The sequence below is a fragment of the Acartia tonsa genome, chromosome 2 (assembly GCF_053477335.1).
Source record: "Acartia tonsa isolate MP-2025a chromosome 2, ASM5347733v1, whole genome shotgun sequence".
In the NCBI taxonomy this organism is placed as follows: Eukaryota; Metazoa; Arthropoda; class Copepoda; order Calanoida; family Acartiidae; genus Acartia; species Acartia tonsa.
Window position 1 is genome coordinate 25750946 of NC_137261.1, and position 15598 is coordinate 25766543.

General features: G+C 29.4%; 1 protein-coding gene across 1 annotated transcript in view; it reads right to left on the minus strand.

The window, feature by feature from the left end:
- Positions 1 to 14139: 14139 nt before the first annotated feature.
- Positions 14140 to 15598, minus strand: part of LOC145307624 (zwei Ig domain protein zig-8-like) — a 337849-nt gene continuing 336390 nt past the window's right edge. The window contains exon 9 of the mRNA XM_080150096.1: positions 14140 to 15565. Within this exon, the coding sequence (XP_080006222.1) occupies positions 15444 to 15565 (122 nt within the window). The 3' untranslated portion in view covers positions 14140 to 15443. The remainder of the gene's footprint in view (positions 15566 to 15598) is intronic.

Genomic DNA, 15598 nt, shown 5'->3' on the forward strand with positions numbered 1-15598 from the left:
TCTTCGTCAATTTCAATGCTCTATGTGTTTTTTATGCATGAGATAAAAGTTTTACACACTTTTGGGTACTTTTATTTTATCTTGATTGGTTGGTTCAAACTAGCAGTGTTTAAATTTTTCAACCAATATATTTTATCTGCAGAATGTTTCATGTTGTTTATCATAATTGGGAATGTACATCAATTAATAAGACATTGTCAACCCCTTAATAACCCTGCATATTATATGATTACTTTCTTTTACTTCTGTGACACACTCTAATATTATTGTGTTATGAATTAATATTGTGTGTGTGTTTGCTTATATGCATTATTTGTGTACTAGTGCATTTGTTTGTTTGTGTATGTGTGTGTGTTTTTGTGTATGTGCGTGTGCTTTAGTAGGTATATATCAATAAACCCAATTAATATCACTAATTATACTCCAAAGATTAATTTACATTTTCCCCTTAATTTTTACACTCAAGTTTTGAAGCTTTTCTTTGAATATGGTCCATTTATATAAAAGAACGGATTACTTTGAATTATATAACGTGAATAATCTTTGAGTTTTTTTCAGTTTAAAGTTGACAATTTAAAATTGTTTTATATGGAGCTATAAATGAGAATAAACTCGCATTTCTATAAATCTTTTAATTGCATCATCCTTAAACTATGCAGAAACACTCTAGTCGATCAATTTTTGATGTTAAAATCATACTCATTAGGATGTTTTCATCCTTATCACCAGGGATCTAAAGGGTTAAGACAATTGCCGATAAATACCCTTTTATGATACACAAAATACCCTTCTGTAGATTATAATTAGTGGTTGAAACGTTAAGACACTCAATTAAATGAACCAACCAATCAAAATTCAATTAAAGTCCTCGAGGTTGTTCTGCCAAGAGTAAGAAAAAGTTATTTTATGACCTTAGGAGACTAGTGTAATAAACAGCCCATTGTCCCCTCCCTGCCTGCCTTATCACATTGTAATGTAGAATTGTTGGAATGATTACAGGCTGCAGTGTAAAAAGATGTAGAAATATGCAGTCTTTCGAGTACAAATTATGGTTTATATAAAACTAGCGGATTCGCCCCTAGCCTCTAGGGGCTTCGCCCTACGAAGTAATGGAAAGTCAACCCTCCTAAATAGAAATATTCAAAAAAGTTATTCTTTGTTTAATTACTCTGTAGTAAAATTAAACCCAGGTTGTGCGCTGTATGCACAAAAATTTCAATTTGTATAAATTAAACCCAGGTTATTTAGCGTATACACAAAAATTTCAATTCGTAAATTTAAACCCAGGTTGTTTGCATACACAAAAATAAAAAAAAAGTTTGGAAGTGGGTATTTTTTTATTTTTTTTGGGGGGGGGGATGGGGTGTCCCACCCCCCAAGAAAAGACCGACCTTGTACCTAGGTGAAATTTCCCTTAGATTAAGAACTCAGCCAGTTTAGAAGTTATTGAAATCTTAAATTACAGACAAAAATCCTTACTACTTTATATTTTAGGATAATTATTATAACCCATGAAAAGTAACTAATTAGGACGTAATTTGCATGTTACAAAATGTTTTTGTTACAATTAAAAAGTGATTACAGGCAATAATGTTTTACCAATAAACGATGATGTCACAGTCATTACAAGGCATTGAAAATAGAATATATACAAAAAACGTAAAAATCACAGAAATTGGGGGGGGGGGGGGATAAAAATTTTTCAATGGGGGGTTAAAATATTTTTTTTTTACCTCCCCCAAAATGTTTACCCCCAGGGTAAAATTTGCTTGGGGTAGGTAATTATCCCCCCTTAAATCTGTTGGCAGGGGTAAATATTGTTTACCCCCCCCCAAAAAAAAATTTCGCCCTGGGGTAAATTTTTTTTTTTTTGATATAATGTATAAGGGTACCTACCTAATAATGAAATACTATTGAATATATAGTATTGAAAATGCGCGCGAAGAGCGCCAAAAAAATTTTTGATACATATTACAGCGGTTTGCAGTCGAACATGAAACTATTTATGAACTATAACGATTTAATTTGTGGAGTTTAGTTATTATATATACTACTCTGACTCAGTTGTAGATTGATAGAAAAAATTACAGGCGACTGTGGTTGCAGCTGATGAACTAAATTTTAACTAGTTTTGCAGGGTATGGAGACATATCTTGTAAATGTCCCATAGAATTTAAAATATTTTTTAATATTTTATAAAAATGAAGTGGTAACCGACAAAGACAATTAAAGAAGAAATACACCTAGAGGTTTATCAAATTTAAAACAGTACTGTCTGACCAAGCTCAGAATAATTATTCCACAGTAAAGAAAAAACTATGAAATATTGCAGAAATGTAAATATTCCTTTATATCAGTATAATCCTTTATTCTATCGATTTTGCAATTTTCATTTGCCAAATTACCCCCCTCTATGTACACCTTCAACCCTTTCAGGAATGTAGAGGATCAATTATTCTACAAGATATTCCTGGATAAATTTCATTTTGTATCAAATGAACTGTTACTCAGCTTCATATTGAACAATGACTTGACAGGAAAGAATTGAAATAGTTCATTGCGTAGAAAGAAATCAAGTTTTGACTTAATTAAAACACGTTATTGATGGGCAAGAAATGTATTTATAGAACTGGAATAAGCATGAACGGAGTATATTCTCTGTTCTTTCCCTCAAAGCTCCTTGCGAGTGGATTCCCCCACCCCTCTATCTTAAAAATATTAAAATTGAGTGGGGTTATTTTTTTCTAAGACTACCTACTGGAGGGGTGAAGGAAGGAGTACCAAACCTTCGAAACTTTATTTAACCAAGCATGACCTGCGGTGCATTTACCCTGGTTACCCTGGAAGGCTGCTCTATACCCTGACCTAAAGCCGTTGTGCTTGACTAGGCACGTTGAGAGAAAAAAAATGTCAAAGGTGGAACTGAAATATTTTTTATCTAATGTATCATCTTTTTTTAACGTAAACCTTTACGCTTGAAAGTAGTTGAACTGTTTCCTAGTTAACCTTCAATTTAGTTTTATTAGCATGACCTATAAATACATTTGTAAGCTTTGTTGTTGACCAACAGATAAATCATTTCTTATTTTTGTAAAAAAAATTTAACAACAATTTTATCAAAAGGCTATCCCTACAATAAACTCTTAAATATAAGATTTTTATGTACACATTGAATTTTAAAGTAATTTAAGTTGTTCTTTATGTCTGGTTAATAATATAAAGTGTTTAAAACCCAAATAAATAATAACATAACCTAAATAAAGTTTCCTCTTTACCTATTACTCTGTGATAATGAGCCAAATTGGTTCTATTGGTTGGTTGGGTGGGTGGGTGAGTTCCTAAACTGTATTCTCGATATTTCAATAATTGGATTTAAAAACTAATTTTTAACCTTCCCCATTTGTAGCTTCTCTCCCCCACCACTGCATTTTATTCTATTTCAATTTAGAATTTCGCACTGCGCAAAAAACCTCGTTAGCATTATTTGAATGTAATTGAAGTACAATTGAAGTATAAACTTCGGCTAAATAAAAAGCAATATTGCATAAATTAAGCATCTTTTGGAAAGCGTAGATACTCCTTAACTATATATTTTATTAGTTTAAGCACTGTTTGTTGGCTTTGAAATATAAGAAGTATCATTGGTTTATCCCTTTTTCAATTTGCAAACTATGTATATTAAGCCTATTGTTACTGTACTACTAATAAATGTAATTCAATGTATTTTTTTGTACATTTCATATACAAGAATAAAAAAGTAATCATAAAAAATAGAAATATAAGAATAGAAGCATATTCTGAACCCTTTTTTCGTCAAATCTAAGAAAAAAACATTTATAGCAGACAAAAGTATTGTTTACTTTCGACTCAAGCTGATGTGGATTCTTAAAAAATGATAGACTCGCTACTCAATAGTGAGGCAAAATTATTTTTGTGAAAAATCATCCAAAAGCACATTAAAGATCTACAAAAATTAAACAAAATCATATATAAATAACCCTTTTAAGATTTTATTTAATTTTTGTAAATTTTTTATTGGATTTTGGAGGATTTTTTTTACAAAAATAATTTTGCCTCACCAGCGAGTAGCCAGCCTAACATTTTTTAAAGAATCTACCTCTGTTTGAAGCTTTCAAATTTAAGACACATTTTTGGGCAATTAATTCTGATTCCGCAAAGCTTTCTACTAAGAAAATATACTGTTTACAGCTGACTTTTATCTATGTATGAAATGAAAAAAAAAACATGAGTTTGTAACAAAATGTGTACACAATTTCAACCAACGAGATTAAATGTATGTACCGATGCGATTATCCTATTGGCTCAATCAGACATATCTTAATTAAACAATCAATATCTTAAACAGTATGCAAAATTTCAGTCATTACTGTGTAGGCAGTTGATATTGGACTGTAAATTATACTGGTACCCAAAGTTTTATAATTCCATTCTCTGATTCGTTAGCTATAAAACTTTAATTCAATATTGATTGGTTAGTCCCACTTTCAGTGATCATACTTAGCAACGAATGACTTTAACCTACAGAAGAGGTAATTGTGTTTGTCATAATTGAGGATATAAATAAAATATTAGTAATTGTCTTAACCCTTAAAATCTCTGTTTTTGAAAAGTCAGATGTTGTTAAAGAATAAATAATTCATTATTATTTGAAATATACTAAAACAATATACTATGTTTATTATTTGTGTATCAATATGAAATAAAAGAAAGAAAGAAAGTATCATGTAAAGTGTCCGTTCAAGTAGAGAAAACTTTCAATTTGATTGTTACTCAAAAACACAAGAAAAGTTTTTATTGTTTTTATTCGTGCATCAATGTGTAAGTCTGTGGAAAGTTTTAATTCGATTGTCTGTATTTTGGTTGAGAACGAAAGTAACTCAATAGTCAAGAATTTAAGATACATGAATTAAGAATTCTGAAAAAGTTAAGATACATTTTGTCATTTAAGGCTAACTTCTTGACATTAAGCCGTTAAGAACCTGTAATATTAATTGATTTTTCAATCTCATATTACCATTACCTCGTGTAATGGGTTGCTATACTCTAACACCCAAGGATATTAGGTTAAGTAACATCCATCAGACAACTAACCCTTTGATTAAATGACCTTTGTCTAAGAAGTCCTAACTGTGCATGTTAGTGAGTTGATCCTGTTTATTGGCCAAGGCATTCCCCATACATTTACTAATTATGTTGCGCACCTGACATAGCAACAGTAGGAACAATTTTTAACGTCAGCCAGAGATTCGAACCTATCACCTCCCCAGCGATGAGCGGATGCGCTACATGTTGAGCCACGATCGCGGGTTTTCTCAACCTTATATACTTTTGTTTACAAGATTATCATCCACCCAAAATTTTGAAACATTGATTAACTTAGTTTTTTTTAAAAATTGCATAAATGTTTCACCTAACTTACAATGTTTGAAGAAAAGCTTAATAAATGAACATTATTTTTTAAAAATTTCAATTTCGTTATATCTTCTTTCCTGTACGTTGAGAGAACAAATAATGACCAGGAAAAAATAAGAGGTTTCAAAAATAGATATACCAAGGAAAACATGGAAAGAACTCTGCAAAAATAAACAAAATCTATTGAAAACCCCAACAGCGACAGGTTATAATAGCTGACATTCATCATACAAGAGCCTTCATTTGATTATTTATTTCAATTTAAGAACATTAGATTAAAGTAGTCATGGCTGGCATAATATAAATGTAAAGATATTCACTACAATTTTAATTAATTTGACGGATTTTTGACAGGGCTAACTGTTAAACCCATTAGTGACGAACCGGGTATTAAAACCCGGTTCGACCCGGTTCCAGAAAATGTAAAAAAAAAACAGTTTCCAGTCTTCACATTGCATCATTCTCAGCATGAATCCCCCCTCTACTACCCTGGTTTTTATTTCCCCCTGGAGCAGGCAGTTTTGCTTACTTGCGTTTCCCGGTATAGCTCAACAAAATTTGAAACCACGAAAATTTTGGTGAATTAATACCCCTTCTAACTTTTTTTTTTTTTTTAGTAAAGTCGCTGATTTTTTTCGTGAAATCTAATGTTTATTGACAAGTACATCTATTTGTGAATTCGTTTTATTCAAATTATTATTTTTTATATGATTTTGTTATTGTTTTTTTACGCCCTATTATGACCCGGTTCGGCATGGCCATAAATGCCCGACAGTTTTAAAACCCTGCTCGGTTTTGGTTTTATTACCCGGTTTTAACTTTTCAACCATTAAATATTTTTTTATGATTTATTATTCTTGAGCCACCCTAATCAGTATACCCAAGTAATCTCTATAAGTGTCCTCCAATATTTTTATGCTCGTTTTCTGATATGTATTACTCAATTTTTATATGTTCTTTTTTTGTAGTGTGTGTGTTTTAAAACTTCAAGAAACGTTTTTTTTTAACCGAAAACGGCGGCACCTATAGCCGAAACACTAAATTGGATATAAATCGCTTTGTATATCACTTGTAGCTCTATAGATTACATGAGGTTGTGTAGTTTTCAATTACGGATCGTATCAAAGTTCTAAAAAGTGTTCATCTCACTTTGGGCGTTCAAAAATTACATTTTTATTTTTTTTTGTCGAAAAAAACGGGTTTTTACTTCAAAACCGGTTTTTAATGCCCAGGGAAACCGCCCAAAACGGGTCAAAATGCCCGTTGTGCATTTATGGCCATGCCGAACCGGGTTTTTTTGCAACTTTCCTGTGCGCGCCACTAGAGCAAAACAAAAAAATATGTTTTCCGTTTTTACCATTATAAAGCTTCCCTAAGATTTTCAGATCGATCGGCCCATAAAAGTGGCGCTCGGCACTAATGGGTTAAGTTTACTAAATAAAGGAAGTTGGGTAGCAAAACTAATATAATGATCTAGTGTGTGTTTTGTACTTCTGCTTGTATACTTTTGATTGAAACACCTATCCTTATCACATATCATTTTTGAAAAGTATATACTTTCCGGAAGCCAATCTTTATGAGGAAGGTATTTTTAGAAAGGGGAAAATGTGTAGAAAACACCCATGTAAATTAGAAAATCCGCAGAAATCATTTTTAAAAGTTATTGGCAAACATTTGCAATGTTAATTTGCAAAATTAATTTTATGCTCTAAATGACATATTCTGAAATAAATCTTTTATGAAAGTTTATTATCTTTGAGTTTAGGACATGCTTAAGACGTAAAAAATATTTTCAGTGTTACTTTTTTCGCCCTACATGTGAAAAAAGGCATTTCTCACATTTTATTATAAAAAATTGCATATTAACAAAATAATAATTTTTTTCTACAGTCAACACAAAAATTGGCATAAAATCTTTCATTTTAAATGTAAAAGTCAGATAAAGAATCCTTTTTAGAGCAAATATAGTGCAAAAAGTAACCAAGACGTTTTAGCAAAGTATGAATATCTAATGAAATAGATACTTTTAAATTTTGATATACATATCAGATAAAAATATATAAAAAAAGAGATCAAAAACTATAAAACAAGGTATATATTTTTTTCACTCTGTCACTGAATAAAGAGCACTTTTAGGTTTGATTTTAACCAATGCAGCACTTAAACACTCATTTTTCAAGGTAAATAAACAAAATAAATGCAATTATACAATTAAGTCAATTTAATAATACAGTAATCCTTTTTGTAGCAATTTTTTTTTGTTGAAATTATTCTTTATTTCTATAATAAATTGTATTAGAATCTAATGATTTGAAAATTCGTAATTAAGAACTTCATTTTTACACTGTTTTGACATATAAATTACAAAGAAAAAGATTAAATCCTTTAAGTTTGAATAATACTTTATATATTTACATAATAAAAACATTAAAATTGTTAAAGATTAAAAAAAAGATAAAAATAAGTAATTTTTAAAATCATTTTGTGTCGTCTTCATAAACTATTTCCCCTTTTATATTTTAGTCTGGTAGAATTCATAATTATAAATAACCTTTCTTGAGCATATATATATGTTTTATTGAAATTAATTATAAGAATGTAAAACATTTTTTGATTGATTTAATATTAACAATTCACCTAACATTTTGTTATTTTACTTTTTTTTGAAACTCTTTTATTCTTATTAATAATTCTATTTAATACAAAAAGCTCATAGGGAGTTGATAACCTTTATTTCTTGCTTTGTATTCTAATCAGGTATTTTATTTGACTAAATTTTTTAAAACTATACAGCATGCATGTTTGTGTCAATAATGAAGACATTACGGGTTTTTATGTACAAAAAGTTGTTTTAAAGCAAGAAAAAAAATATAATCTTTCTAGTAACTAATATACAATTTCGTAGTTTTATATATGTCTGAATTTTGGTTTCTAAAAAAAGTACTATACCAACAAACATGCATGCCTGAAAATTAGTTTCAATATTCGTTTTAACCAGGAAAAAGAAACTAAGTCGTTGTTATAATTATTGTTTGTTATTTTTGGTGTAAGGTTTTTTTTTAATGAAACTTTTTTGGATCTCGTGAATTCGATTTCTGCGGATTTTCTGGTTGCCAGAAATGAAATCTACGCATCTTTTTTAGCTAGATGGCATTTGTCTGGTTAAGATTGGATAAAAAATTCTTTGGTTGGTTAAATTTAATAAGTGTGCTTATATTAAAAGAACAGGATCAATGTATATCTGACTATCTGTATCAAAGGAACTCTGTAACTGCTAAACTGATAAGGTTCTCATTTACAGTGTAACTTCTTATAGGTCCTGGAAAGGCTTATGGTTATTTTTTAGGAGGTTATTACCTCCCTCCTAAGAAAATCACCCCTAGAAATAAATGACCCACCCTAAAAAATATATTTTTCACTTTATCTTCTTCAACTAGTAGTACACTATATAGGTGAGCCAAAAGATAGTAAAAATTCAGTTGAACTTTATCAGGTAAGGCAGGTTATACATTAGATCCTGCACATTTAAAGACAAAGTAATTTGACTAGAAGCTGAGTATTAAATAGTAGCTATTGTAAAAAGATATAGAATATACGTAGATATTATGACAGTGGAAAAAGTGTCGTCAATTTAGGTTGGTTACAGAAAACTTACTAATTTATCCGTTCGTTCATCCAATAGAAGGAAAGGAATGGTGTATAAGGGGTTATATTAGTAAGTTTCACTTTATTATAGAAACATAAAATATCCATTCTATTAGAGTGTTATATATTGATTAATAATTTGGCATTGCCTCAACATATATTAATAACATATTATTTATCTAATTTGAATATATGGGAGGAAAATCATTTTTATTTCATATCAATATCAATATCAATATAATTTTTTTGCTAGTAATTGATTTATCTACTCTTCCTAGTATCTATTTATTTTTACATTTTCTTAAATATATTCAGTGTGAAGTTTTTTTATATTATTACAATAAAATTTAATAAGACAAGAAACTTTCGTCTCCAAAAAGTTTCAGTTTCTTATTCAGAAATTCAAAATTTTAAAAATAAGCTTTGACCTACTTAAAATAAACCACCCATTAATGATTTATTCAAATACTTTTTCAATATTTTAATACTTATTACACTCAGTATAGTGTCCATGCAAATAGAATATTTTTTTTAGTTATTTATTATCTATTATTGCTTTATGTCAATTTGCTATCAATAGTTAAGTATTAAAAATAGCATACTGTATTTACTAATTATTCTCATTATTACAGTGTTCACACAAATAAAATAAATTTTTGAAACTATACTAGTAACTATTACTAATTTATACCTTTATTGTTAATAGTGAAATATTATAATATTGTACACTTTTTTACTAATTATTCTCATTATTACAGTTTTCACACAACCAGCCTACATTTTTGAGATTATACTAATAACTTTTAATAAGTTATACACATACTATTAATATTTTAGTAGCATATTTTGATACTAATTACACTCAGTATGATGTCCACACTAATAGGATGAATATTTGTAGTTATATCATTATCTATTATTACTTTATGTGATCTTGCTATCGATAGTTGAGTATTAGAAATTTTATACTAGTACTCTTATAATTCTCATTGCTGTAGATGAGAAGCGGAGATGTAAAAGTATTTGATTGAAAAGCTTTATTTGCTTGTTCTAAATATTTATATGGATAGCCAATTGTGTCTGTTGATATAACTAATCAACTAATAAGGAATTTTGTTTTCAGTAATTTTAATCCATAGAAATCATACATATAACATTTATGTGTAATTTAATTCAAATTTGTATGTATGTATGTAATTCAAATTTAGCAGTAAGGTATTGAAACCTGTTATTACAATATAATTAATCAGAAGGGGAACATAGTCAGTTATTTCAAACTTTTTATACACAAAATAGTATCATTACAAATTCACGATACTATTTAATTATTAAAAAAAAGGCTTGCAAAACAAAATATCTAGAAATATCATTAATTAAAAGAAAACTTAAGTTCCTTTTATGAAACAGAACACAGACATGCGTGTGCACAGGATTTTGTTTGGATGGTGTGAGGAGTGCTTCCCCCTCCTATCAAATTTTTACAATATCTAGAAAATTTACAAGTGAACAAAACTATGAATTTTTATATGCTTTATTTTATTTTTATAGGAATTCGAAATGACGGAATATTATATATATTTTAAATTAAGTATCTTTTAAATATTTTACTATATAATTAAAGTACCATTAAATTAATTTACGAAGAGAAATAAAATATTTCTAGTGCAAAATATAGTTTTTTAGAATTAGTTTTGTTCTAACCTAGTTTGTATCCAGTTTTTGATTTATTGGGCAGGGTGTTCATTTTATGATTAATTGTGACTAAGTTAGAATGTGTCATATACGTGCAGGGTGAATTTAAAAAATAATATGGCCTAAAATCATGTTAAAAAATAATGTAATAATGTTTATCTAAAATTGAATCCTAAAAAATGTATTTATCTTTAGAATACCTTATTTAGAATAGATTTATTAGTACATGAATCTTAGTCTTACACCGGATTTTCATGCTCTCTAATAAAGTGAAACACACAGCGGGCTAAAACTACGATTCAACCTTCCCTTCCCCTACTACTAAATGAAAGAAGTGACAGGGTAATTAATAATCTAAATTTTTCTCTGTCATAACATCCACATACATTCTATCTATTTCTCTAAAAGACTAATTAACCATAGCCGCGCTAAATGTCTGATACCCAACGTTCTTAGTAAGAATAACTATAACCTGAACCCGCTGCATTAGCTGAAATGATAGTCTGCCTGCTTCCTGCATATCGGAGAGGTGTCTGGTTCGAGTTCCGACTTCACCACATCATACTTTGGATGTAAAAATAGTACCTACTGCTTCTATGTACGGCACGTGACATTAATAGTGATTTTGTGGGAATTATAATGCACAGTTAGGACTTCCAGAAAAAAAGGTCGTGCAATCATATGGTTAGTTGTCTGTTGGGCGTTACTTATTATCTTATAGTGGGTGTTAAAGTATAAAATGCCATTTCAGACTCTTTGGTTCTCTTGATTATCAGGTATAACATGACACAGGAAAAATGGTAGGTTGTCTGCAGGATATTTCAGTTTGGTTATGGCATAATGAAATTCACTAGCCAAGTTTGAATCAGATTTAGGTAATAACATGTATTTGGTCAAATAAAAAATAAGATCAGTTTTAATTGAAATAGGCATGTCATTTTTATTTCTTGGTTGTATACATAAAACTGAATTATTATGATTTTTAATGGTCGGCCGTTACATGCATTTCTATTTCAGGCTAATTTGTAGACTTATACTTCACTCTTCAATTATAAAATTTGTTTAACAAACTATTTGCTGTGTCCTGCCCGGTAGAATCTAGGGGCTCGGCATAGGACGAGAGGGACAAGAAACCTAAACCATCCAATGATTTTAAGCTTTAAATTAAATTGCCTGAAACCATCACGGCGGCTTCGTAAAGCTTCCATAAGAAAGGGAAATCAACCGGTTTAGGTTCTTAGCTGGCATGTCCAAACCTTAAAATGTTTTTAATTATCAGGTTTGGCAAATAGATAAAATACTAAAACAGCCAATAACTGATTAAGAATGTACAATTTATTATTGAAATTTATTCATATCTTTAAGGAATATTTTCTTTTTCATTTATTGGATATTAAAGAAAGATTTCTATTTATTCATAACTTACAGACATCGGCACCTGAAAATGTTTACTCTGCCCAAACAATTTTTGACATCTCCCTTTAAACTTAATACTACAATAATACATTTTCAGTATGGCTTCGAATTCGATTAGTTTCCGCTGGATTAAAACCAGCTTGAAGGCATATTTGAAATTAAGGTATCGTTTGATAGTTGTGTAAAGAATTTATCATAAAAAAATTGAATACAATTTATATAATCAATTTCTGTTTTGCTGGCCCAGAACCTCAGCCCCTCGTAGGCAACGACTAAAATGGAGTTAGAATCAAGCCTTAATTTTTTATTTTAATATCTGCAGAAAACTTTCTATAATACAAAATATATGTAAAAGCTCCTTATGTTGTTGAAATATCAGCACAAAAGTTTAACATGACTAATAAAATTATAAGACCATTGCAGTGTTTAATCAAATTATTGACAACATTCAAGACAAATGGCATTTCCATAAATATTTGATAAACTAACTGCTAGCGATACTTGTGATTATAATTAAATACTGTAATTATATTTACATTTTATATTTATCCCTATATATGTTAAAAATAAATTTATTAGTACGTTATTTTACTTTTTACAACAATCTTATGTTTTTTTTCATTTCTTAACCCTTAACGGTCGGGGGTGGGGGGGGGGGGCGTTGAAAGCCCCCCCATCCGGATTTTTTTATCTTATTTTCTGTGTGTGAAAGATAAAGAGCCCAAACTGCTTGACTTTTTAAGTATGGGTATGACACATAACTGAGAGTTGACATTTTTTGAATATCTCCATCCTGGCGGGCACAGGATTCCAGCAAACCTGGCAGGGTCATCCAGGTAAAGAGCAAAAATATTTTTACATGTTGAGCAACGGTCGCGGGTTTCAATATTTTTGAGTGTCATCCTTGTTGCAAATTAGTAGGTCATAAATAAGCCAAATTTTGAATTAAGTATCCAATAAATTTTCCCTTTATAATCATACTTTTATTATCATTATTACTAATGGTAGCTAATCTAAGTAGAAATATTTTCACTTAATCAAACGTAACAATTTTTAATTTAACAAGTTTGAAGTACTTTTTTGGTATTTAAGCTGGCTGTTTTTTTTTGTAACAAATATTTATAAACAAGAACAATTGCTTTATTATTAGCAAAGCTGTTTTAAATAATATACCAATGAAAGTGTTAGAGAATGGGAAAGCTAAAAAGAATTTTTTAAATTGGTTGAAGCAGTGAAAAATATACGTAAGCCATTTAAAAATGAAAGAGGGTTTGATTTTTTATAACACACATTAATGCCTATATGTGTCATAATAAACAATAAATATGTGTATTTGAAGGAATCCGCAAAAGTCAGTAAAAACAGTATTTGACTCGTTAAATCCCGTTTAATACACATCAAATAAGCCCGTAATTTTTTCTTCTAGTAATTATGTGTATATGATATATATTTAAAGAGTTAGAAAAAAAATCGGACAACCATCATATAACAGCCCCTAGCCTCTATGGGCTTCGCCCCATGAGGTATTTGGTTTTTTTGGAGGGGGGGGGGGTCGTTTTCACGGGGGCGTTGGGGGTTCCTCCACCCCGCTAATTGTATTAGTTTACAAAAAGAAAAGTATTTTTTGGAGGGGATGGGGGTGTCTCACCTTCCAAGAAATTAGCCTAAAACCACTACTTAACAATAGGAATATTTCCTGAAGAGTAGAAATCAATCGGTTCAGCGGTTACCGAGATCTGAAGCTTCAGACACACATCGTTCTACTTTGTATTATAGATTAGGACAGATAACAAACACAAATACTTCTACTAATAAATCTGTAGTGTAATGGATATTAATATTCTTGTAAAGGGGCCTTGCTCATTTTTTGCATATACGTCCACTAATATTTGGGATAACTTTGGCATAACAAGTTATAGAGTATCTTTCTTACACTAAATTAAAGTAAAAACGTACAAATACGTCAATTTATTAAACAAGAATACATGTTTATATCTCTACAATTAATTTTAAAAGCATATTTAATAAGAATAAACTGTGCCAGAAATATCACAAACATTTTACATTTAAAATCATATTTTTTAAGCAGGGCTTGGTAGCCGCAGCCAATGTAGCAGTTTTTTTCTCTTAAAAAGCAACTTCTAGTTTTCAGCCGTAAAATCGGCTATATCCAATAGCCGCTAGAGATACAGCCACAGCCGCGTCTGCCAAGCCCTGGTTTGGAGTATTAAACTAGGATATAAGTCAAGTGGGACATTAATAATCTACCTTTGTTTTAAGTCTTTTAAATTACAATGCATTGTTAATTCTTGGGGCTCGGTAGCCAATAAGCATAAAAAAGTTGTTTATCTTTTAAAATCAAAATCCTTATCTTATTGTAATTGAACAGCTTAGCAGCAAAAACATAACTTTGCTTATTCTCGCTGCCTGCCTGTGGCTTCCGCTCCCCTGGTAAAATAGTAAATAAATTAGGGTTTAAAGTTTTTCATAAAATATTATTTTCTTAACAAGGTATCATTTATACCTGGCCTTAAAAGTATTTTCTATCAATTTCTTACACAGTGCTTTTAAATAACAAACAATAGCTTTTTATTTGTTCATAGAACAAACTTTAGCTTTTGAATTATTTTTTTAAATAACAAAAAATGAAATAGAAATTTTGCTTTGAATGAAAAAGGGAAATTATATTTTATTTGTGTATTAAGTAGTACAATGATTAAGAATCAAATTTAATAAATGCCTAAATTGAATTCATAAGACAAACTAAAATTTTACTTCTTGTTTCAAAAAGTATATTCATTCTTAAAAATTAAATATTTTTAATTTGTTTGTTGAAAAAACTAAAATATTCATTAATCATTATTTTTACTAGAACAATTATTCAAAGGTTTCTTAAACAAATGAATTTAATTATCGGGTTCTAAACGATCTATACATTATTATCTTTATAATCAACAATATTTCATAAAATCTGAAATAAACTTATGATTTGTCTATCTCTTTTACAATTTTCTTTGCTCATATTGAATTTAAAAAAAATATACATACTTATTTTATAATGTCTTTAATTGAAGTATTAGTTTTGAAAATTCATATTACTTAAGAAATTAAAAGCTGCAGATTTTTATTAAATATCATTGATTGACAAAAAATTTAGACACATATCATTAATAACTATAAATGCAATTTTAATAATAATATCTAACAACAATGTTATAATGATAATATTAATATACAATGGCCATGCTAATATGAATTTAAGCTAGATATTGACTGTAACTACACAGGGATGAATGGATGAAAAGCATGATGGAAATAATTAGTTGGTCTGTCAGTAATTTGAAGCCAGAGGAGGTTTTCAACTCGTCAGGTTCCTTGTCTGAAAATTAAAAAATGTAAATACTTTTAGTAC